Raw genomic sequence first — 22635 nt, 5'->3', positions numbered from 1 at the left:
GCCAAATGTCTTAATGGTTTCTTTTTACAGGTGAACCAGTTTAGTAGATATGGGGAATGCAGTAGGTTATATATAGTTCACCTTCAGTGTTACTTTAAACAGTCTCAGTCCACTGCCATTCCACCATTTTTACCAGACACTTCAATGGAGCAATAGAAGACTATGCATATACATATTAACATCTGACTAAGACTGAATGGTGGGAGGCAGGGTTTCAAATACTATAGGGCAGAGGTTTTCAACCTTTTTGAGTCTTCCTTGACCAACTACATTCTTTCTGCGGCTCCCCTGTGGGGCTCAGGAGCCCAGTTATGTCACCCCTTGCCTGCAGAGCTGGTAGCCTCTCATCCTTTTTCAAACACCTTCCCATGTGGAGTGTTCCCTCAGCCTCCTCTCCCGTCTCCTTGGGAGTCCTCTGGGCAGCTGCTGCTGCTGTCCCTGGTCTCTGAGCGTCCCCCACTCCCCCAAAGAGAGGTGCCTCCCAGAGGCACCATTTGCCAGTGGAGCTTATAGCCTGGGCTGCTGCAACAAACAGCTGTGCAAGCCTTTGAGAGGCAGAGACGCAAGAGGGCATCAGAGAAGGGAAGGAAGGAAAGAGGGGCAGAGGCCAGTGTTGCCTATGGTACCCCTGACCATCAATCAAGGCACCCAGGGTGCCACGGCACACTGGTTGAAAACCACTGCTATAGGGAATCAACATGAGCTGATTTACAGTAAATGGGAACAGTGGCGGATCTTGGTGTCTCAAATTTAAGCGGTCAGGATCCACCCGCTCCCCACCTCTGGCGCCATCGAACCGGTTGTGCTCTTCTAGATCTGCTTTTGATAGGAACGCTGATCTGAAAACATTCAAACCAAATTCACCAAAGGTGAATGCTAAATGCTATGCACTCCAATAACCCTACAAGGATATAAATACAAAACATCATGAAAATCACCAGCATACAACATCCCCTGAAGATATTTGGATTCTAGTAGGTCCCAAAACGAATAAGTTAGCAATATGTCATTATTTTGCAAGGGGGTGGAATGAGAAATGTGCCATTAATACTCATATTAACAGAAAGATGGTAAGATACACATGATGCTTGCATTGTTCTGCACTGGTTAAATCTCATTTTAAGGATACAAATGAACGCCAGAAGCTTCTATAAACAGTCAGACCACTTGGCCTTGTATTTGCTAGCTGGACTGACACCAGCTGTCCTGGATTTCAGAGAGGAGTTCATAACTGTACAAGAAGCTTCAAGACCTGGAAAGAGACTTACCTTGGGTCACAGTGCCTGTAGGGCAGGAGAGGGGATCTTACAGCAGTGTGACTTTACTGCCATCTAGAGGCCACCTTCTCTGTAAAAGCCAGGTTGGCTGCCTGAACCATGCATGGAATGTGGTGTTTAGAGTAAGAGATCAAAACCTCTTGCTTTTAGACCAGCTTTTACAAATAGGAGAGGGGTAAAGTAATTTAGCTATGTCTCCTCAAACAATGACAATCCAATTCTTGTCTTCTGGAATTAGCATATTCATTGACTGTGTCACACAAAATCCGTGAGAAGTGTCACCTTTGGGGTTATGGATTTTCTGTTTTTAAATGTTTAAGAAGAGGTATCTTATGGGGCCAGAACCAGCAACCAGATCTCTAAAAGATGTCATGAAAATACGCTAATAATAATAATAATAATGGTTCATTGTATCCACTGCAGCACAAGTCCATTGAAACTGGGGATGGGACAGGACGGGGATGGGACTGGGTTAGGAGGGTAGAGTTTATTTTTCCGGTTTCCAACAACGGCTTGCTCCCTGCTCCAGCCTAGAAGTCTTTCCATTATGTTGTTGTACACCACCCTAATCTCCCCATGACACTTACCCAGGGTTCGGTTTCCTTGGAGTGTGGCACAGCGGAGGCTATGGTGCAGAATTGATTTACACTTCTATACAACCTAAGCCTACAATGGAGGGGTTCACAGCATTGACACCCCAAAAGGGTCTTGCTTCTCCCATAGCCATAGCCTTGGATTGCAAGAGAAATCAGGCGTCACTCTTCCAACTCACATAACTTCACTCTCAACTCTGACCCTCCTCTTTAACTTCCAGCCAGTGGAGGGAGGAGACCCACCCATTTGCCCTCTGGTGCTGAGCAACTTCTGTTCCATCTGTAGCCCAGTACCTAGTCTGTCACCTCACCAGGAAGCCAGCCTAGCTTTTCCAGGAATTAGAATCCTTGATTAGATTTCCACACTTGCAGGGGTGAGAAGGGCCTCGGCATACAGCCTACCTCCTCCAAAACTCTTAACGCTATGCAACTTAGCAAACACAAGAGAGAGTGCTTAAGTCTGCAACAGCGGCTGCTTCATTGGACTGCACTATATAATCTATGCCACCGTTTCCCAAGCTGAAAACACATAAAATAAATTGTGGGATTTGGGACAGTTGCAAATCAGTAATCAAAATGGTAATCAACAATTCTGAGTGTTATTGCCGTCCCTCATCAAAATCTCAAAGCTCTTTGGCTCATTAAAGACTTCAGTCTGTGAGTGGAAAGAGGTTGCTGTTCATTGATCTCCCTTACTGGAGTGTAATGGCTGGAGTAGGAGTGAAGTGATCTGATCCAGCCTGCAGAAGAGTGTACAGCTGAACACACTGCCAATTTGCCAGCTCTATCTATGCTGATCCTTGGAGAGGCAGATTGGAGAGGAGGCAGAGGTGGTGATGAATAGATTGAGTCCAGTGTCCCTCTTCCCCACACAAAAATTAGAGCCAGCAGGACTGGAGGAGCACTAACCATGTCGCTGGGGGGAATGGATGTGTGTATTTTTAAGCACAGCAGCACATGTGCAACTTCCTGGTGCATGCAGAAATCTCTGATTCAGGCCCTGGTGCCTGGTTAGGGTGGGGTGGTGGAACCTCCATATGGCCTATAAAGAATTAACCTGGTATAGCAGCCATATGTGATGAATGTCTCTCTCCTTATCCATTATTGTTGTTGTGATTTTTCTTAAATAATCATATTAGAGCTATTTCATTGTGCAAAGTGCTTTCCAGTTCTTCTCCTCCTCTGCTGTTTCTCCCAATTCATCTAATGAATAGTGGGCTTTATTTTAAAGAGATCTATGTATTAAAATGAAAAGGTTCAGTGGTTTTATATTTTGCAGATACATGCATATATGGAAATCTTTGTTTGGTTTTTATAAAATTAAACAATTATTACATAAGACAAGTCTGATCCAGGCTAAGTTCTGGGGGACTAATAAAGGGACTTCAAGGTGGTGGTGATTAATGAGCACAGCTGACAGTGAAGGAGAGATTCTGGATGCAGAAAGAGCCAACACACACAGCCATTATGAGTTTTGATGAACTGAGATTCGTCTCCAGTCCTGTTGAATTCTGTACATGGGAAGGGTAGGGGGCACTATTTTGCCCTTTGCCTGAGGCAGCAAAATGATTTGGGCTAGCCCTGCTCTTCCCCTAGTATTAAGATCCAGCATTTTCACTCCTAAAGTAAACAAAAAATTAAAAAACACAGAGGAGATTAGAGGCAAGCAAGAAGCACCCACCTCTGGAATTAGCTGCCACTCTGAAGGCCAGGACAACTCTTCCCATAATCATCCTCACTACTCCTTGTCGGCTAAGGAAAGATGGAGAGCACTTCATCAGGCCTTTCTGCAATGCACCATGCAGCATCTAACTCAAGAGCTGCAGCCTGCAAATACAATCCAAATTAGTTTGTCCACCATCAGTGAAGAAGGCCCTAAGGCAAGTTGTAGGTCTGAGCAAACATGAAAGAAAGATCCTGGACATGGGGGTGAACAGTGCTAGATAATATAGTGCTATATTAAGTGTTGCGTTTTCAGCTGATTTTGGAAAGCAGCCCTCAGAAGTAGCATGATGTAAAATACAGCAGGGTGTGTAAGCCACTTGGACTCTGCTGCCACAAAGCACATAGGCTGATGACATGTTGATTAAAAGCAAAGCAAAGCAAAGCAAAAAACAACAACCAGAAAGACTTGTGGCACCTTGAAGAGACTCCAATTTATTGCAGCATAAGACTTGGTGGACTAGAGCCCAGTTCATCAAACATATATTCACATATATGTCTATAGAGAAAACAATTGTGAACAACTGGGCCAAAAGGTCATGAAATACAAGAGACCACGAGACAGAAATTCCTGATCTGAATACATAGGATTAAACTTACTGTACTCATAAATTCTAATCCAGCAATTTCACACTGGAGTCCTCGTAAAAGTTTTTGCTGTTGTTAAATGCTGGTGACTTTCAGGTCGGCAGCAGTGTGTCCTGAGAAAATGAAATATCTTCCCACTAGCTTATGCGGCCTTAAAAAAACATGTAAGCATTGTGCCCATTTATTCTTAACTGTGGGTCCTTGCTTATTTGTCCTATAAAGACACTAGGAAGGCATTGTTGGCACAGCTGATACCATACGATATTTCAAAAAGTAAAAACCAGGACATCTCAAAAGTTGTTGAGGAAACCACCAAAATTGTTGTGCTTTTTAAAAGGAACAGTTTGGGCTGGTTCCTTTGACAAAATGTTGTGTTCAGTTGCTTTTTCTTCTAGGTCTGTCCTGTAGTAGATCACACCAGCCTTTCCAATTTTGTCTCTTCATTCTGTGGATATTATAGTTTTTAGAACGCCTGAGGCAAATCTTTCGGATGAGATCACTGTCTGAGGAACTGGAACAAATTCTTGTTTCAGAGGGCTACAGTACAGATGATGGATGGGGAGACTGTGGCCCTCGGGAATATCCTCATGGTGCGGAAACGGGAAAGGGCAACAGCAGGCAAGTAAAGCTGTGCAGGCCTGGCTGGTGCTCCTGTCAGTACCACTGCCAGACAGTGAGCCTGCTTGAGGATGGGGAGGGTGGGCCAGCCCAGTCTGCCAGGAGGGCCCACTAAGGGCCCCTTTGACCCAGGCAGGGCCCTGCCATTCCGGGTCGGTCCCCGCTCGAACAACTCTTTTCAGTAAAACCAGTTCACACGTTCAGGTCAGGAGAGGGGGGTATATCCGCGCACGTGTGAACCAGCCCCGTGTGTCCTCTTCTGACAGTAGCAGGCTCGCTATCAGCGCTCCGGCAGGCGGAGGGTTAACACTCCCCCCCCCCCGCGGCTGAATTACTATTAACCAGCTGCCACATGGGCGGGGGCGGGGCGGGGGCCATAATAGCTGCCGGCGGCGCAGCCGAAGACACAATTGATCCGCGCAGCGCCAGCCTCTCCCCCCGAGAGTGACATCATCCCTTCCAAACCCCAACCGGCGCTGCCATTGGCTGGCCAGGTAATTGAGAGGGGCATTTCTGCTCTCCCTCCCGCCCCGCCCCTTTCCCCATGCCTACTTTGTGCGTCTCTGGCGCTGCTGCCGCCGCCGCCGCCGCCGCCTCCTCCACCACTCCGCCTTCCTTCGAGCCCTCCGGCCACACACGCCCAGGGCAGGCGCCGCCGCCGGCAGCACCAGCACCAGCGACGCCCAGGCCGGCCGGCAGCATCCCCTGCACGGAGACAAAAGCCCCCCAGGGCTCCTTCGCTTGCTGGAGCGGCCGAGGGACGGTTGGCTCGGCTTCCCGGCGCGCCGCGAGCGAGCGAGCGAGGTAACAGCCGTCGAGGGGGCGCCGGGAGTTCCGGCGGCGGGCGGCCCCTGGCCGGAGCTTTGGGAACTGCGCGCGGAGCGGAGAGGGTCGGGGCGGCTCTTCTCCACCCCCCACCCCCCACGGCTGGGCAGGGCGGGTTGCTTCTCTTCCCCCGGTTTCCCACGTGCTGGGGGTCAGCTTATTTGGGGGAAGCGGGGGGGGGCGTGTGGGGCTCCCGTGCACATGGCGCCGGCAGGTGCAAAGCGGACCGAGCGAACAGCCCTGATCTGGAGGGGCGGGGCGGGGTGTTGGCTTTTTTGTTAGGCTGGGCAGTTTTTGAATGGATCCTCCCGGCCAAAGGGAAGACTGGGAGCTGGATGCCAGGCTCATCTCTGGGCTTCGTGAAGCCTTCGGGGCAGAATCTGCTGTGTTAGCCTGTTAGCCCCGTCCGCTCTCCCCCTCCGACCAACTCGTCACCCTCGGAGAGGGGAGCTGCACACTGTATTTGCTGTACCCGTTGGTGGCTATTCTTGTTGCACTTTCTCTGGGTGCAGTAAGCAGGGCATTTTTTCCTTTTTAAAAAAGGTGTGATGTGAAAGGATTTTTTTCCAGCAAGCTGATTGAAGCGAGCTAAGGCTACAAGTGCACTAAAAGCGTCGGTACTGAAAAAGGGAGGTTTATATTATATATAAACAAACAAAAACACAAAACCTCCATAATGTCAGGGGCCACAGGGGGAAGTGGCTCCCATCCCTAAAAAGTCTCGCATGAAACCAGGAGGGACCAATTCCTAAGATGTGCAGGCCCTTTCCTTTGTTAAGGGAGGGATTTGCAGTGGTGATGAGCTACCATCTCGTATGAACACACAGCCCCACCCTGTGCTTCTTTGTGAGGCTTTCCCTGGTATTGCTGGATGAATCCATTTAAAAGATAAAATGAAATTGAGGCTGCCTTTTTGCAGGAAAGGCAAACTGAACCAAATCTCTCTCAGCTGGTTATTGGAAGAACAAATGTCAACTATCTCACCATTCATAGGGTCCCATGTAGTTGACAGTGGACAAAGGGGTTCCTTTCTCCCCCTCCATCACAGTATACACGTAAAGGAGGCTGTCTCTAAAATGGAGAAAAAAAGTTTGTATTAAGGCTTTGTACTCAACAGAAATAGCCTCCCCCCCCCTTGGATTAGCTCCTCTCTAGGAAAGAGGCTACCCTTCCAGGAAAAATCCCACAGGAAATAAAGTAAAAAAAAATGGGGGTGGGGAATCCAGGTGACCTAGTGACTTTTAGATGGATGGCTGAGAGATGCAGAAATGGGCTAGTCTAGAGCATGGGTAGGCAAACTAAGGCCTGAGGGCCGGATCCGGCCCAATTGCCTTCTAAATCCAGGCTGCAGACAGTCCAGGAATCAGTGTGTTTTTACGTGAGTAGAATGTGTGATTTTATTTAAAATGCATCTCTGGGTTATTTGTGGGGCATAGGAATTCATTCATTTTTTCCAAAATATAGTCCAGCCCCCCACAAGGTCTAAGGGACAGTGGACCGGCCCCCTGCTGAAAGCTTGCTGAACCCTGCTCTAGAGGAAAGGCAAAGCCTTTTTGGGATTGAGATGAATGAATAAAACCTTTTAGGGCAAGGTATACTGACCATCTGCTAGTGAAAGGATGTTGCTACAGAAGTGTGCAAAGGAAGGGCAGTGCACGAACACTGAAGAATAAGGAAAATCACTGGTGAGGTAAAGTTCAATTATAAGATGGAAATAAGTTTGGGGAGTATGCATCAAATCAGTGAGTTTTTAAATGGGAGAGATGTCTGTTAATCTAATCACCTACCTAACAGGGACGTGGGTGGCGCTGTGGGTTAAACCACAAAGCCTAGGACTTGCCGATCAGAAGGTCGGCGGTTCGAATCCCCACAATGGGGTGAGCACCCGTTGCTCGGTCCCAGCTCCTGCCAACCTAGCAGTTCGAAAGCATGTCATAGTGCAAGTAGATAAATAGGTACCGCTCTGGCGGGAAGGTAAACGGCGTTTCCGTGCACTGCTCGCCAGAAGTGGCTTAGTCATGCTGGCCTCATGACCCGGAAGCTGTACGCCGGCTCCCTCGGCCAATAAAGCGAGATGAGCGCCGCAACCCCAGAGTCGGCCACGAGTGGACCTAATGGTCAGGGGTCCCTTTACCTAACCTAACAGGAAGCAGAAGTCATGGATGATTGTGTTGGGGGGAAGACAATGGCTTGGGGTAGCTAATTAGAGGTAACTGTGTCTTTGCACACTGATGCTTCTAGATCTCTCTCCCTGGTACTTACTTTGTGTAATTAAAGCGGATCGGCAAGGTTGTAGCTGGGGAACGTAATGGCCATCTCCAAAACCAGAAGAGAAATTATAGGCTTGCTAGCAGAGCTCTTCCTCCTGGGACAATAATTGGAACAAACAAAAAGCCAAAGGTGAATGGGTGACTGTTGGAATGATCTAACTCTCTTGCTTTGGGGGCAGGTGTGATGGGGGTGGAGGGGCTGCAGCTCCCTGGCACTTCTTATGGCTTCAAGGAAAGAGCAGAGGGGGGAGGGTTGAGTGTCTAATGTAGCTGGAAAGTTTGAGAGAATGTGCAGCAGCATTCAAGGGCTAGAAAAGAAGCAGGTTTTCCCATGGGCCTGCCTTGGGCTCAGATGTGGACTGAAACATATGCTTTGCAGCTTTGGGTGATGCAGAATTATAAACATGCCAGGATGTTGCGGTGGGTTATAAACAACCAAACAAGATATTTGAGACAACTGAAAGGTACTCATGGTGGGCAGTAGAAGGGTGGGGGAAAAGTGTAAATACAATTTGGGGCAGGGTGTGTGTAAGAGAGATTTCAAAGAGTTCAACCGTAGCATGAACAACACTTAGCTCTGCTGGGTTTTAAAATGTCAAGTTGATATAAGGGAATTTGGAGGGTACACACTTTTAGCAAGCAGAAAGTGAAACTGAAACTTGACCATGCAGGAGACAAGAAGGTCAGGAGAAACCAAAGTACAGTATTAAAACAAAATGACCTCTTAAGATAATAACAGGGTGGGAGGGCAAAAGTTTCCTATCAGAACTGTTTGGCAATAGCTGATATTGACTGGGAAGGTTATTTACATGGAGAGGTGCTGTGTCAAGTGTGACTTAAGGGGTTGGTCCCATAAAGTTCATTCTTGTTGCATTGAACAAATGTGCTTTTTGCAAATATGGTGCTGTTTCTGCATCTTTCTCTCCCACATCAAACAATGGGTTAAAAGTTAACCATTCTTTTCAGCATAGGAGTGGCTAAATGTCCCGGATGTTCAGTTAGGGCTTTAAAACAACCAGCTGAATAAGCAAATATGGGTGAAGACTCTACCCATAGCTCCCTCATTGCCTTGTGCTCTAAGAGCAGAATGGAAATGACCCTGGGAACTGCCTTTGTGATCTAATAGCTGTCAGCAGTCACTGAAGCTTTCTGCATATGGCTTCTCTAGAGTGGGCAGAAGGTAATGTGATCTGCTGGTGGACCACTGAGTGCCCTAGGAGATAGGTGGAAGAGCCTCCCAAGTCAGTGGGTGACTTGAGACCTATCTAAGTCAGCTCTGTCAGCTCATGGGCAGCGGGCAAAGTATTCTGTGACACTTATTGCCTGGGAAGTCTGTGCAGAGGCTGCCAAGGGCCAGTTAGTCTTTCACTTCCTGCACAGGAAAATAGATCATTGGTAGTGTCAACTTTGGACCACATGGCTTGACAGCCCCCCCCCCCCCGTCCTCTGCCCTCTCCCCTGGAGAGGAGTGCTATCATTTGTAGCCTCTGCAGCCACAGTTCATCACACTTCTGCCTGGGTGCAAAATTACCACTGGCAACAAGGCTTGGTTGGTTCCAAGCCTGCTGTGCAAACTGCATCAGGGGCACCCAAGGTTCTCATAAGGGGAACTCTCCCGACTCGGTGCCCTCCAGTTGCTTTCGGCTTCAGCCAGCGTGCTGTGCTGGCAGGGGCTGATTTGTAGGCAGAGGCTGCTCTCGTAAAATCAGCCCAAGATTCAGTGCATGGCAGTTGCATAAGGCCTTCTGCTCTTTTGTATGCTACGTGCCAATCCTGGGTAATCAATGTGGATAAACCTTGCATTTTAAATAGGCTCCAAGCAAGTGTGTGTAAGAGTGAGGCATTTGGCTGAAACAAATTTGCATCTTCTGTTTTGCTGTTCACCTTGTCTCAGAGGCACTTCAACTTTCCCTGTAAAGTTTTGAGTCTCTCCTCAGTTTAGAGGCAGGAATTGAGCTCTCCTCAACAAATCCCTTTTTTAAAAAAAACCCCAACCTCCAAAGCTAAGACATGTTTAAAATAACTTCCTCTCTTTGGTCATACTGAAAAGGGTTTCGATAGGAGATCTAATTATCTAATAGTATGGCTCTGAGCTGCCTTGGTTTTGCGGCGTAGGATTTATTGTTGAATATAAATTTCAGCTACAGTAGTGGTTGTAAATTTTGTAGTGATCTTTTAAATGCCTTGACAGTCCATTGGATGCCATCTGGGAAGGGTCCTCCTTTCAAGTTCTACTCTGTCTTGGCCTGTCCCTGCCAGCTGCTCTTCCACCGATAAGTCAGTTGGGCAGGCATAGGGAGCAGAGCATGGAGAGGAATATCAGGTTCTCCTTCTGCTGGTGGATTTGGTTTTCTTTCTCACCACCCCAAGCTTGAGTGCTCTGTGGTTTTGATGGAACGCTTTCTTCTTTTCTTTTTTTGCTGGGAGTTGCAAAGTAGGCTGCTAAAATAGTTGCCAGCCATGGGCAAATACTGCTCTCTGGGCGGCAGTGTTCCTGATTTGTCACTTTGCTCTACAAAGGGGACTGCACAGTGGCAGAAATAGGGCCAATCTAATGAACAACACAACATTGGCCTTGTGACTCTAAGGTGGATCCTAGCAACGCAACTGTTGCTTAACTGATCTGACTTACCAGTAAGACTCCAACATGTGGCAGCTGCCACTATGACTTTGGCATCCCTAGAAAATTAGTTTCGTGCTGCGTGGGTTTTCATGCTTTTCTTTGCAGTCCACCAACGTAGAATCCACCTCTCTGAAAGCTTTTGGCAACAAGCTGCAGATAGTTTCATGTGACTAGATGTCTGCATATGAATGCTTTTGTGTATATAGTCAGTGCTGGCTTTTTGCATCCGAAGCAGCTAGGTTCAGCTTGCTGAACTAATGGGATGTGAGTCATCTGCAATACTACACACAATCCCCGCAGAGCTTCACTGGGGTGGGGTTCCACACAAAGTGTTGGTGGTCCTCTTTTTCAGGTCGCAGGTGAAAACGGAGCCCTGCACCTGGCTTAGCGGTTCAGAGAGATACAGATAGCCTGCCCAGTGCCAGTCGGTGCGAAGATGGATGACAATGGCGCTGCTGGCGGAGACCCAGCTCCACGGCTGAATGGCGTGGCAACGGCCAGTAAAGGAGCCCGGGCTGCCTGTCCACCTGCAGCAAAGCAGACACCCAGCAGGAGCCCTCGGGCTCCAGTTCAGGTCCCTGGCAGGAAGCAGCCAGGAGCCACTACAAGTCGTCCTCCTACAGTTCCTTGCGGCGCCCCCAGAATGCTCAGCAATGGAGCAGCCAGGAAGCCCCCCGTGTTGCAGACGAAGCAGCCAGTGGCCAAGGCCAGTGCTGCCACCAACTTGTCTGCTAAGGGGGCAGTGAAAAAGGTCATAGGGGACAGACCCAGCGGGCCCAAGACTTCAGAAAGGATCGGTCAGGAGAAGGAGGTACAGCAGAAACCCACAAAAGTGGAAACGCAGGTGACGGCTTCAGGTATGGATTGCCAGCCTAACTCTTCAGCAGGGGGTTATTAAAGCTGTGCTAAGCCCCTTAAGACATTGCATGGCACCTTTGAGGTTTGTTCCTAGGCATGCTTGTCTAGAGAAGGCTGTGATCTGGGCCAGGTTCTCTCAAGCACAGCTTAACTCAATGGTAACTTCCCATATACCCTCCCTCTCCAAATTGGGCCAAATTTTGGGAACAACATGGAACTTTGCTGCTAACTGAAGGGTCCTTCCTCCCTGCCCCCCACCTAAAACCCCCTAGTAATGTGGTTTTTTCTAGGTTTCCACTTGTATACCTTGCAAATATGTGCACAGGCCTTGCTGTGCTAATCACTCACCATGTACTCAAACCTGGTAGAGAAATGAGGTTCCAGGAGCCTTCCCTGTTCTACTGGTGACTTGATAGCTCTTTCATGCTTATCCAGCTAGGGTCTTCTGATCGTTTGTTCTGTGCTTTAATCAGCTGTTTACTTAAGGCAAGTATCTTCTTTGCTCTTTCTGTAGCACCAAAGGCAACTTCCACGAAAGTCAAGAAACCCGAACAGACAAAGCCCCCCAGGTATGGAACGGAGGAGCACAGGGAGCTGTGAGTCAGACCGCTGGTCCATTCACCTCAGCATTGCCAACACTGACTGGCAGCATCAGTTCAGGGTCGCAGGGAGGGATCTTTCCCAGCCCTGCCTGGAGATGCTGGGTATGGTACCTAATACAGTACGTGAAAAGCATGTACTTTTGTCCCAGGAGCAGTCCTAGGAGGCAGGCCAGGCTGAGTGGGTGACTGACCTGAGTCCAGCACTGTCCACTGGCACCACAGTGGCTATTTGTCATCCTAGTGCAGGTTTGGGGAACCTTTGGCCCTCTGGACGTTGCTGAACTACAACTCCCATCATCCCTGACCATTGGCCATGCTCGCTGGGCCTGATGGGAGTTGTAGTTCAGCAACATTGAAGGGCCCAAAGGACTCGTGTCCTAGTGAGTAGATGCAGCCCTGCTTCTGTTAGAAGGAAGTAAGAGAACAGAGGTGCAGAGGACAGTGGGATGTGGGTCTGTGATGAGATGAGTGATTGGTGGGGGGGCTGCCAGCTTCTTGAACACCACCATAGCAATGACAAAAAACGTGCACCTCCCACTTAATGATGCATCCCATAGATGACCACATGTACTGTTTTTGTGGATCTGCTGTGAGTCCTACCTCTGCAGTCTCTGAATAGGGTGCACTTAGTAACAGTGCAGCACCTGAACCAACTCGACCGAAGTGTAGTTTTCATTCTGATTAAGGAAAATGTGGCCCACAATCGCCTTGTGTACAGTGCTTCTCCCACTGCTCACTGGAGCAGGCAGTTCTCGGCTAAAAGCGATGGTTACTGAAGCAGTATTTTGAACTGTGCTGGCAAGTACTGCAGAGGCTGCTCTGCCTAGAGTAAATACCAGTTTTGGTGATGTGCCACACTTTACAAAAAAGGAATCAGTTTAATCATCTTCACTCTGCCAGCTCTTCAGAAATGAGTGGTCCTCTTAAGGCAAATCTACAGGCAGAATTTTGCCCTGTCGACTTCCTTTGGGGCAGTCTGTACGGTGTACCAAAAAGAAAGCAGTGGGCAGAGAAATAGCAGTTGTAGTGGTAAATTTACCTACTTTTAATTTGCTTTTATGCATTTCCTCTTTTAATCTTGGAAATGACTGGAGGCAAGGCCTGGAGAGTCAGGGGTGGGGATATTCTCCAGGAAGGTTCTGCATTTCCCCAGGGCTCTGATTTGCATGTTGTAAACAAGTGGAGGAATGAGAAGCACAGCTAATTTTATGTTTCCTCCCCCCCCCCCGCCCCACTTGCTTTGAGGATCTGAAGCTGCTTCAGGCCCAAGGAGCGGCTAGAATGGAGGAAGTGATCTGATTTTTGTAATCTATTTTTTATAGCTTTCTCACTGGAGCACTTCTCTTGACGGCTGGCATTTGTCAGGGATAACCTTGCCACTCTGGTCACCACTAATTGCCAAAGACTTGGAAGTGCTGGCATTTGTGCCAAAGCACCAGCATGCTGGCACGAATGGCCTCTGTGTGTTCGAAAGGCTTGAGCTACAGTCTCTCTCCCCTGCATAATCTTGTTGCTTTCTGTTTCAGAACTTGGTTGCCAGGGACCAAGAATTCAACTGCATCAGCCCTAAACAGACCACCAGCCAGTAGCACTGCAGCCAACGGCAAAGGTGTGGGGAAACCTAAGCAGGCAGTGCCAGCTGCTGGTCAAGCTGTAGTAGCACAGCAGAAAAGCAGTCCGGCTACACAAAGAGGTATATGTGAAGATGCGTATGTCCTATGTGGCTTATGGGAAGTTCTGAGCCTTCCACAGCATAATGCAAAAAGGGAAAAGTTCCACATTCTGTGGAATCTTGGATATGTATAGTTGGGGGGGTGGTAACAAGGAAATGAGGAAATCTTCACAAGAGTACACAGCATACATGCATCTCATGAAGTAGGCTCAAGTCTATGGGCTTTTCCACACTTCCCCTTGTCCTGCTTTGTTAACCCGGGGAAAACCCCTCTTTAGCTCTTTCGGTGCAATTTGTTCCTATTCCAAGCTAAAGAGAGGAAACTGCTCAGACCCGTGTTTTTTAGGCATGGGACAAGTACGTGTCATCACTTTTGCTGCATCAGACTAACACAGCTGCCCCTCTGGAAATTGAGACATTTATATAGCACTTCTATACGTCAAGAAACCCGCGTAACCGTATCTAGTTTCAATCCTCTGAAGATAGGTTGGCATTTCCATGTTGCATGCCTCCAGGTGAAAGCTGCTTGCTGAAGCCCACCTAGTGAGTTCGTAGTAGAAGTGAGATTTTAGTTAGGGACTTTCTGAGAGTGAGAGCTGCCACCTTAGTTGGGGGACTATACATTCCACCAGCCTTCATCAACCTGGTGCCCTCCAGAGGTTGTTGCACTTCAACTCCCATTGGCACTAGGCAGCACGACCAGTGATCCAACATGGTGGGAGTTGCAGTTCAACATCAGATGGGGAATCCTGCATTGCATATCTGCATTAAACTATAGCTAATGGTGCCTCATTTCAAAGAGGGTGTGAGGTGACCCAAATTCTGGCTCCATAAGGCAAAGGGATGCAGCAGTTGGAGATCCCTTTAGGGTAGGGGGTGGTGCATAGCGAAGCATTCCTAGTTGATGGTACTGTGGCTTTTATGTTGTTTGGTTTGAAACCAGGTGGCAGGTATAAAATGGGTAAATGTTTATGGCTTTGGAGCAGAATTGCAGCTGTCATGAGAATCAGACCTTCGGCTGCTTAAATCTTCCAGCATGCATTGACGCACGTTGCGAGAGGCTCAGCTTTGGCAATCACTGCAATGGACTTAAAATACTATTTCTCATTCCAGATGCTTCCAGAGCTGTCGCGACCTCAAAGGCCAAGCCTTCAAGATCAAACCCTGCTGTGAAGATGCCGCCCGCCCCCTCCAGGCACCCCAAACTCCCGAGCTCGAAGTCTCAGTCCGAGCAAAACCTCGGGCAAAGGAATGCGGCCGCCCTTCCGAATACCAAGCTTTCCTCGAAGAAGTTCTCGGAGTCCACTAAGCCCAGAACTCCTGCCAAGGCGGCTGGTGGGACTTCGCATCCACCCACGCCACAAAGAGCTGCTGCCTCTGCTTCCAAGGCTTCTCCTGCCGGGGGCAGTCCAGGCAAGAAGCCCCCCAAGAAAGATGCCCTTCCTAGCCAAGAGCAGGCCCCCTCTCCAAAGAAGGTCCAGAAGGCCAAGGAAGGGCATGCTATGGTGGTCACTGGTGAAGCAGAAAGCATCTCCATAGAGGAGGCAGGGCCCATAGAGCAATTAGACCCTGCAGCAGAGGTAGAGACTGTTTCCTTGCTAGACTCCCAAGAGGCAGTGTCTGAGACCTGCAGGGTGGAAGCAGTGGCGACTGAGCAGTTGGAGCCAGGGGGCTTGGAAGGGGAAGACTGGGCTGCATATCCCAGCCTGAAAGTGCTAACTCCAGCCGCTCTTGAGGCACCCCTGTCCTCGCTTGATCAGGAAGATGTGACAGTCTCTTCCTCTCCCACCGAGATGCATCCAGCGGTCCTTGTGGCGCCTCTGGCTTCGTCTAGCCCACAAGATGGGACGGTCTCTTCCTCTCCCACTGAGACGCATCCAGCAGTCCTCGAGGCACCTCGGGTCTCTCTGGCTCCGCAAGACGTGTATCATGACGAGATACATGATTTGGCCGCCTCTGAGGTCCTGAACGTCCCTGGTGACGAAATACTGGGCTTGCAGGCAGCTTGCACTTACGAACCATCCCTTCCTGTTGATTCGGGGCTTGCTTCCCAAACTTCAACGCTGGAATCTTCCCAGACTAGGCAGGCAGGCACAGACTCTGAGTACTTGGAGGAGCAAGTCTTTCCGCGCCTTGATGTTCCAGTGGCTGTTGAGCAGCCACACTTGCTGCTTGAGGCGGAAGAGCCTTGTGAAGGCATAAGCCACCTCTCGTCACCTGGCACCCAGGTGTCCACTGGGGAAGATGTCCCCATGCCAAGCTGTGTAGAAGGATTTCATTCTCCCAGGTCCTTGGTTCCACATTTTGGGTTGCTTGAAGAGGCCCAAACTGCCAAACATCTGGCACAGACAGCAGAGGCACCGGAGGTGTCTGTCCTCACAGCAGAGCAGCCCTCCTCATTCAGCCAGGCAGGTCCTCCCCTGGAAACTATGGCAGAGCCTTGGGCAGCCGAACATGAAGTGGACGAGGTCCTAAGCCTCCCTTGTAGCCCAGAGGTGGAGTGGCAGGTGGACAGAGCCCCACTGGAGGCAGAGACTGTGAGGCTGAGGAGGAGCCCACTAGAGCTTGCAGCTGAATGTGGTGACGTAACACAGGAAGTAGTCACTTCTCCACAGGCTGAGAGGCCGCACACAGCTACCATTTATACCGAAGATGAACTCCTGGAGTCTCCGCATGCAGCAGAACCTTCTGTAATCGGTGAGTTTGTTCAGGACCAGGCCCCAGTCTCTCTCCAGACCCCTGAAAGCTTGCTTCCCACAGAATTTGTTGGAGAGCCTTCTGTAGCCCACACCGACCCGTGCAGTTGTTTGGGTGGACATCCCGCAATTGGAGGCCCTGTGGATGATGGTGGCGGTGATGATCCAGTGCTCCTGGAAATGTGTGGGGGTAACCTGAACCGAGAGGAGGCTCCTGCGGGGGAAGCTCCAGGCTTCCGGCCCCGTCTCTCAGGGGAGCTCTCTCCGAGCGGTGTGGCTCAGGTGTTGGTGCACAAACCCCAGACCCTGCCCCTAAAGAGCCTTGAGCTGCTGCAGGAGCCTCCCGCCCAGCTCCCCGAGCTCCCAGACTTGCTGCTGAGTAGCACAGTGCTGACCACGAGCCAGTCCCCAGAGAGGGGAGGCTCCTCTTCAAAGTCCAGCACTTTAAGCGGACCTGATTTGGCAGGCAAGAGCAGCAGCGAGACCAGCACCCCCGAGGAACTGCTGGACTATGACAGCAGCTCCGGGGTAGAGTCCAAGTCGGAGGAGAAACTGGAGCAGACCTGCCACCAGCTCCTGAGCCCCCTGGAGGACCTGCCCGGCGAGCTGGACCTGGGCATCCACATGGAGAAGGGAGACGATGAGGCAGAGACCCTGCCTGCTGACGAAGTCCTTGGCGACCCGCCCACTGAGCCCACCGTGTCCTCCGAGGAGGAAGCCGAGCTGGACGCTGATCTCCTGAAGGACCCGGGCTTCGCCAAAACAGCCGTGTGCCTGTCGGCTTCTTTCCCGGGCAAGCCGTCCTTGCCCCACTCCGTGGAGGAGTCTGACGAGCCGGGCTCCGGCGACGCTGGCACCGAGACCCCGGCCTCCACCAACTCTGCCGCCTCTTGCGACGTCTTTGGCGCCTTCCACCTCCACTCCACCGACAGCTGTGGGAAGAGCCCCGGCCTCTCTTCCCTCGAGAGCGAAGAGGGCAGCAAGGACCAGCTCTCCAAAGAGACCGGCAGCAAGGCCCCCGTGGATTGGGAGCAGCACTCCTTGCAGGCCTCGCCAGCTCCCCAGAAGACGCCTGGAGGGCAGGGGGAAGAGTCATCCCAGCCTTTCGCTGCCACTTATAGCTTGGCTGCAGGTAACGTATAGAGGAAACCTGCCTTGTCTGTGTCAAAAGTGCCAACCTGTGGTATCTCAATGTGCAATAGTACCCTGTAGGGAAGGAAGACGGCCCCTCTCCTTCCATGTGCACCTGTTCCATCTGTGTTTCTAGCCAAACAGGCATACTTTTTTTTGTCTCTTTGTGTTTGATACCTCTCCCCCCCCCCCCAATCTCGACAACCCCTTTTCTTCGCGGGAAACTGTGTGTATTTTAGCGTGTTTTCTGAGAAGGGTAAACTTCTTAGTCTTGATATGTTGAATAAAGCATCACTTTGTCTATCTGATCTGGCCTGTCTTGTTTTTCCAGGAGATCTGTTCCCTACTGTTTTGAGGTGGGGGGGGAGGTTGGTGGCTTGGAGAGAGTGGAGAGCCCTAACTGAACGCGGCTGTAAGTGGCTTTGCTTCCGAGATCTCGCCAAGGACAGTCCACGTATTTTTCAAAGTTGCTCAGGTGTTAGGGACGCAGTGTGGAGCCCTGTCATTGAGAGCTGCCTCTTGTGTGCTCAAGTAGCCCAGAAACCTTGTTTGGTTTTGCACATGAACTGGGGCAAATCTGACTGGCATATTGGCAGCAGTGAATCGTGGGAATATTTTGCAAAGCTGGGTAGAATTTTAATCCATCAAGGTCAATACACTTTCCTGGCCTTGTTCAGCAGCCCTTGAGCCTAGTAGTTGCTTCCTAGTGACCCTGGAGCCTCCCTGTTCTGTGAAGGTTATTTTTCTTTATGGTATCCCATCACTATTTGCTTCTCTCTCATGAACTGGATGAAGCCCTGCCAAAAAAAGGCTCTGCAGAGCATTTGGTGGGGAGGGGTTATACTTATGGCAATCTTCAGACTAGTCTTGCAGGCAGCTCCCCTAAAGTGAGTCTCACCTTATCAAATATAAGAGGAATTGAAATTTGAGCAGGCCTCTTCTAATGCAGCTAGCAGGGAGGAGAGCTTTCTGGAAATGGGACTGAATACCATGGAAGAGGGGAAAATCCACTCTGCTGCTCCAGAGGCCTGGAGTAGACCTAAGGCTTAAGTAACAGGAGAAACCTGTTGATGGCAAGGACCAGCTAGGCAGCAAACCCAATTATCTAGGGGGATGGATGTCTTTGAGCAGAGCTAGGCAGCCCTCTGCTGGAGATGTTTTAGCTCAGGGATTCCAGCATCAAGCAGGGGATTCTATGGTCCATGAGGAACCCCCCTCCCACTTTAGTCCTATGAAGTTGGCTAAGGCAACTGATCTAGGCAAACCAGCTTTGTTATAGTTGTAATCTTGGAATATGATACCTTAACCTTGTGACCTTCTGTAGGGTGGTAGGAAGAGCATAGGTTGATCTCTTTAGAAGCGATAGGTGTAGTGAAATGGGGGAGTGTTCAAACTAATTGCCATTCTAGAGGGAGCAAAATATGTTGAAATCCTACTGGACTAAGCAAGGTCACATGCCAAAAGATACCGTACGTGGGTCCCCAATAAGAATGATTGGGTGTTCTGTTTTGTCAAAAGAGAATGGCAGAGCTGACTGGCAACTTAACTACAACTTCCTTGATGGATACATCTTTCTGCTGCTGGTTGGCTTTTTAAGTAAAATGGTCAACCAGGACTCGCGAAAGTATAGATGCTGTTGAGAAGAAATAACTCGGATTTAAGAACTAGCTTAAGTTTTATAAAGCCAATGAAGCTCTTAAGAATTAATTGCCCACCTGCCCAACCTGTCATCTTGAGAAAGTCGGGAGTGGCTGTCTGACAGGGACCATGAGTGAATGGGGAGTTGCTTGGGAATCCCAAAAGGCAACCCTAGCCCAGGTCCCCATGCAGTTCTTACAGCTGTTGTATGTCCATTAAGCTGGCCCCATATCTGGATGGGACAATACTAGAGGGAGACAAAGTAGGGGACCTGAACAAAAGGGTTCTGCACAGCCCAGGCATTGCAGTGGTGGTGGGTTCAGTCAATAGATAACAGCAACCTTTGAAGACAGCTCTTGCCAGGCTGAGAAGCATCTCAGGTTTTCTTTTTAAAAAGAAAGAAGTAAACCCAGGCTCTCTTCTCCTGCTCTCCTGTTGTGTTCTTCTTGTTTGTTCCTTCCTCTTTGTTCGTCACCACCCCACCCTGAGGGTCACTCTTTCCAACCCAAGCTCCTTGCCCTGTTTGTAGGTGACAATGGGGCTGGCCTGCCCTTCCCCTGGGGACCCTGTCCGTCAGAGATCCTCTCCACTATCTATGAAGTGGAAAGTGGCGCTGAGACTCCTGGCCCGGAGGAAGAGGACGGGAGCCGCCATTTGCGCGCTGCGTCCCGAGACCAGGCTCTTCACCTAGGAAGCATCCAGGCCACAATGGTGCAGCAGCTGATCAGCCGGACGCTGCTCTTCTCAGCGGAGGCCCCTTCCGGGGCAGCTGGTGGGAAGGGGGCGCTGAGCAGCGAAGCAGAGATTGGCAAGTGGACCGAACTGATCTCTCCTCTGGATGAATCGCGCGCCAGCATCACTTCTGTGACGAGCTTCTCCCCAGAGGACATGTCATCCCCGCACGGGGACTGGACTGTGGTGGAGGTGGAGACCTTCCACTGAATTTGTTTCCTTGGAAATGGAAAGTTTCCCTTGGGCATTTTGACTTGTTTCCCCACAACACCCTTCCCCTTAGGTACGATCCAGCCGTTCCTGTAGAGACTTCAGAATCTAGTGTTAGCCAACTGCGGGGGTGTTCCTCCTCCCCTTCTGATCTCTTGGGCAGCTAATGAGAAACACTATCTGAGATGATTGCTCTATTGGCTTTTACTGTAGCTTAGCCACTGTTTTTGCCACTTGCCAGAAAGTGCAAATTCACTTTTGAGCTGCTTTTAGCTCACTGGACCCCCTCTACATTTTGTTTGGGTCTTCAGTGATATGGGGCAGCTTCTACACTTGAGATAGGCCTGTGCAACTTCGCCTGGTAAGTGCTGGGGGGGGGGGAACCACACCCCTCTGCTTTTGGTTGACATAGCAATACTTTATCTACTTGGCTGGGGGCTTCCCCCAGCCATAGATAAGCAACTGTCTGATACAGCTACTGATGTGGCCTTGGAGTTCCACATGGATTTATTGGCAATTAATGGCTACAAAGGCTGGCAGACCTTTCCTAGGTTGGCAGAAAGTGTTCACATGCCTCGTTTCTCATAGCTGACTACAGATACAGGGAACCCTTCTAAAGCAAACTGCTTGCTCTTGGGAGAAAGGCGTTTCTACCTCTTTCCCCTGAAAGAGCAACACATGAAATTGCCCCTCCAATGACATAAGGGGGGGGGAGCATCTACAAGTGAGGAGGAACTGTTCTGTCTTTAGGCATTTCTGTACTTTTCAGGAGTGGGTCATGCCCCAAGTTTCAAAGTGTGTGTGTTTGGTGGGAGGGCTTGTGCTGGTATGTGGTTTGCCATCTTAAGTGCCAATCAACTTGGTTTTTTTTACATAGACATCTGTACTCTATCCAGGGGAAAGGATAATGAGAATCTCTTTGGGAATTATTCTGCTTGGGAATTGTTTGGTACAGGGTGTCTTCTTCCTGGGAGCGTGAACCCAAAGTTCAGCAGTATAGAGAAGCGGACAAGATTGCAATGCCAATGCCTGTGCTATCCTGTCTCTCAATATTGGCACAACAGTAGCAACCTGCAGGTTTCCTATGGTGCTTTGCCATGCCCAGGGATTTCCTTTCTTTGATGATGGACAAATGCAATTGACACTTTTTACTGTGGGACTCTGCTGTAACAGACTTTAATGGCGATGAAACACTGCATCTTTTTTTTCTAGTAAAGGCCTCCTAGCATTTGCTGGTATTAAGTGGGACAAAATTACCGCCTTTACCCCACATGCCAGTTGTGGGACACCCATGTCCCATCACAGGGATTTAAAGAATTAAAAAAATTCTCCTTCACCTCTGCATACTTGGGCACGTAGCACAGGACCACTTGCTAGAGAAACTCTTAGAGCAGTGCAGAGGTAGAGATGCTTTTGATGCATTACTTTCCTCCATTTCTGCCTGCTACAATGGAGATGGCAGAATTTAGGATTCTTGAGTCAATTACCTTGAGAGATTAGCGCTGCTAGGAAAATGTTACATGAGATGGAGAAGCTTGTTTTCTAGGTAGGGACAAGGTGCCCATGTTGGATAGCCCTGCCTTGCTTGTGGGGCTGAAAGTGCCCAGGCATTATGAATTGCTATGGCGGAAGTAGCCCAACTGTGAGACCTATCATTGCATGGCAATATGGTCCTTCTCTTCCATGCCTTCAGAAATGGTTTTCCTCTTGGTAACTCTTGTCCATGCAGCTACATGTGCCTTGAATGCAGGGTTTGGGAGGTATCTCTTACAACTCGATGGAACTGTAGCTTTGTGTAGTGATATCATTGGAAATGGAGCCTTATTAACTGTAACAAGGTGTGTGGTTTCCTGCCCCCTCCTGAAGTTTGCATGTGTGTGACTGCTTTTGTAATGTAGCACATTGTTGGTGATAAATTATGATAGATTTTTCTTAGTTTCTTAAAATAAAGATGAACTTGAGTTTCCGCTGTTGTGTCCATGTTTCAAAATGGGGGGAGGGGCTTATATGTTCAGGATGTAATATATTTATTTCCTCAAAATAGGTTTCAGTTCTAATACAACTTTGTGCTTGTGGTGAATTGCTTTCTTCATCTTCCCTAAAACTCTTTCCCTAGCAACGTCACCTTAGTATTGGTGCCTAGACTGGTTCCTTGGATGACATGCTGCAATGCAGTTCCACGTCAGGCCTGAATCCTGTATCCAGCTCCAAATTCTACATTTGCAGTGTACATTTAAAAGACTTGCATATACTGGACAATGGTTTGGGGTCCTGCATAATGGGTGCAATTTGCTTCAAAATTAGGTACCAGTTCAGGCCTGGATAAGAGATTTAACCATTTGAACTGCTAGCTCTGTACTCTTCGCCTACCCTTATGAAGCATGGGACAGGTGGCATCTTCCTTCTGTTAATGGAACGCTCTATTATTGTAACCACAACAAAATTGGTTGTTGGTAATGATGGTTAGCCGGTTCTTCTGTGTGCTCAAGTAAAACTACAAAGTAGAAGCTGCTGGCACAGTTCTGCTGTGTCTATTATGTCATCAAAAGGATATGGATGGGCTTTAAAAGATGCAGTCTG

At 49.3% G+C, this 22635-nt stretch overlaps 1 protein-coding gene and 1 long non-coding RNA gene across 13 annotated transcripts; one reads left to right on the top strand and one right to left on the bottom strand.

Moving 5' to 3' along the window:
* Positions 1 to 4001: 4001 nt before the first annotated feature.
* Positions 4002 to 5453, bottom strand: LOC310835636. Its single transcript, XR_014559721.1, has 2 exons — positions 5351 to 5453; positions 4002 to 4625 (listed from the first exon to the last, which is right to left on the bottom strand). It is a non-coding gene; the product is annotated as an uncharacterized lncRNA (long non-coding RNA).
* Positions 4623 to 21989, top strand: LOC310835596 (uncharacterized protein). 12 transcript variants are annotated; one of them, XM_083720381.1, is made up of 6 exons: positions 4623 to 5292; positions 10869 to 11373; positions 11889 to 11970; positions 13503 to 13669; positions 14762 to 17476; positions 19643 to 21988. In XM_083720381.1, the coding sequence occupies exons 2-6, from the start codon at positions 10953 to 10955 to the stop codon at positions 20053 to 20055; spliced, it is 3798 nt and encodes a 1265-aa protein (XP_083576507.1). In that variant the 5' UTR covers positions 4623 to 5292; positions 10869 to 10952; the 3' UTR covers positions 20056 to 21988. The 12 variants fall into 12 exon arrangements, with proteins under 12 accessions (XP_083576507.1, XP_083576505.1, XP_083576514.1 ...); XM_083720384.1 differs by lacking the exon at positions 4623 to 5292 and adding an exon at positions 5408 to 5602 and having other exon boundaries at positions 11889 to 11943; positions 19643 to 21987; XM_083720385.1 differs by lacking the exon at positions 4623 to 5292 and adding an exon at positions 5431 to 5602 and having other exon boundaries at positions 13503 to 13585; positions 19643 to 21989.
* The last annotated feature ends 646 nt before the right edge of the window (positions 21990 to 22635 follow it).

This window comes from Podarcis gaigeae, assembly GCF_964106915.1.
Source record: "Podarcis gaigeae genome assembly, chromosome: 2".
Taxonomy (NCBI): domain Eukaryota; kingdom Metazoa; phylum Chordata; class Lepidosauria; order Squamata; family Lacertidae; genus Podarcis; species Podarcis gaigeae.
This window is presented reverse-complemented; position numbering and strand designations above follow the sequence as displayed.

What these genes read in the sequence shown, in the direction of transcription:
- LOC310835596 (XM_083720381.1), top strand. Translation starts at nt 10,953, where the DNA reads ATGGATGACAATGGCGCTGCTGGCGGAGACCCAGCTCCACGGCTGAAT. An exon ending in AACGCAGGTGACGGCTTCAG is followed by an intron (nt 11,374 to 11,888) that starts GTATGGATTGCC and finishes CTCTTTCTGTAG; the next exon opens with CACCAAAGGCAACTTCCACG. An exon ending in CACTTATAGCTTGGCTGCAG is followed by an intron (nt 17,477 to 19,642) that starts GTAACGTATAGA and finishes CCCTGTTTGTAG; the next exon opens with GTGACAATGGGGCTGGCCTG.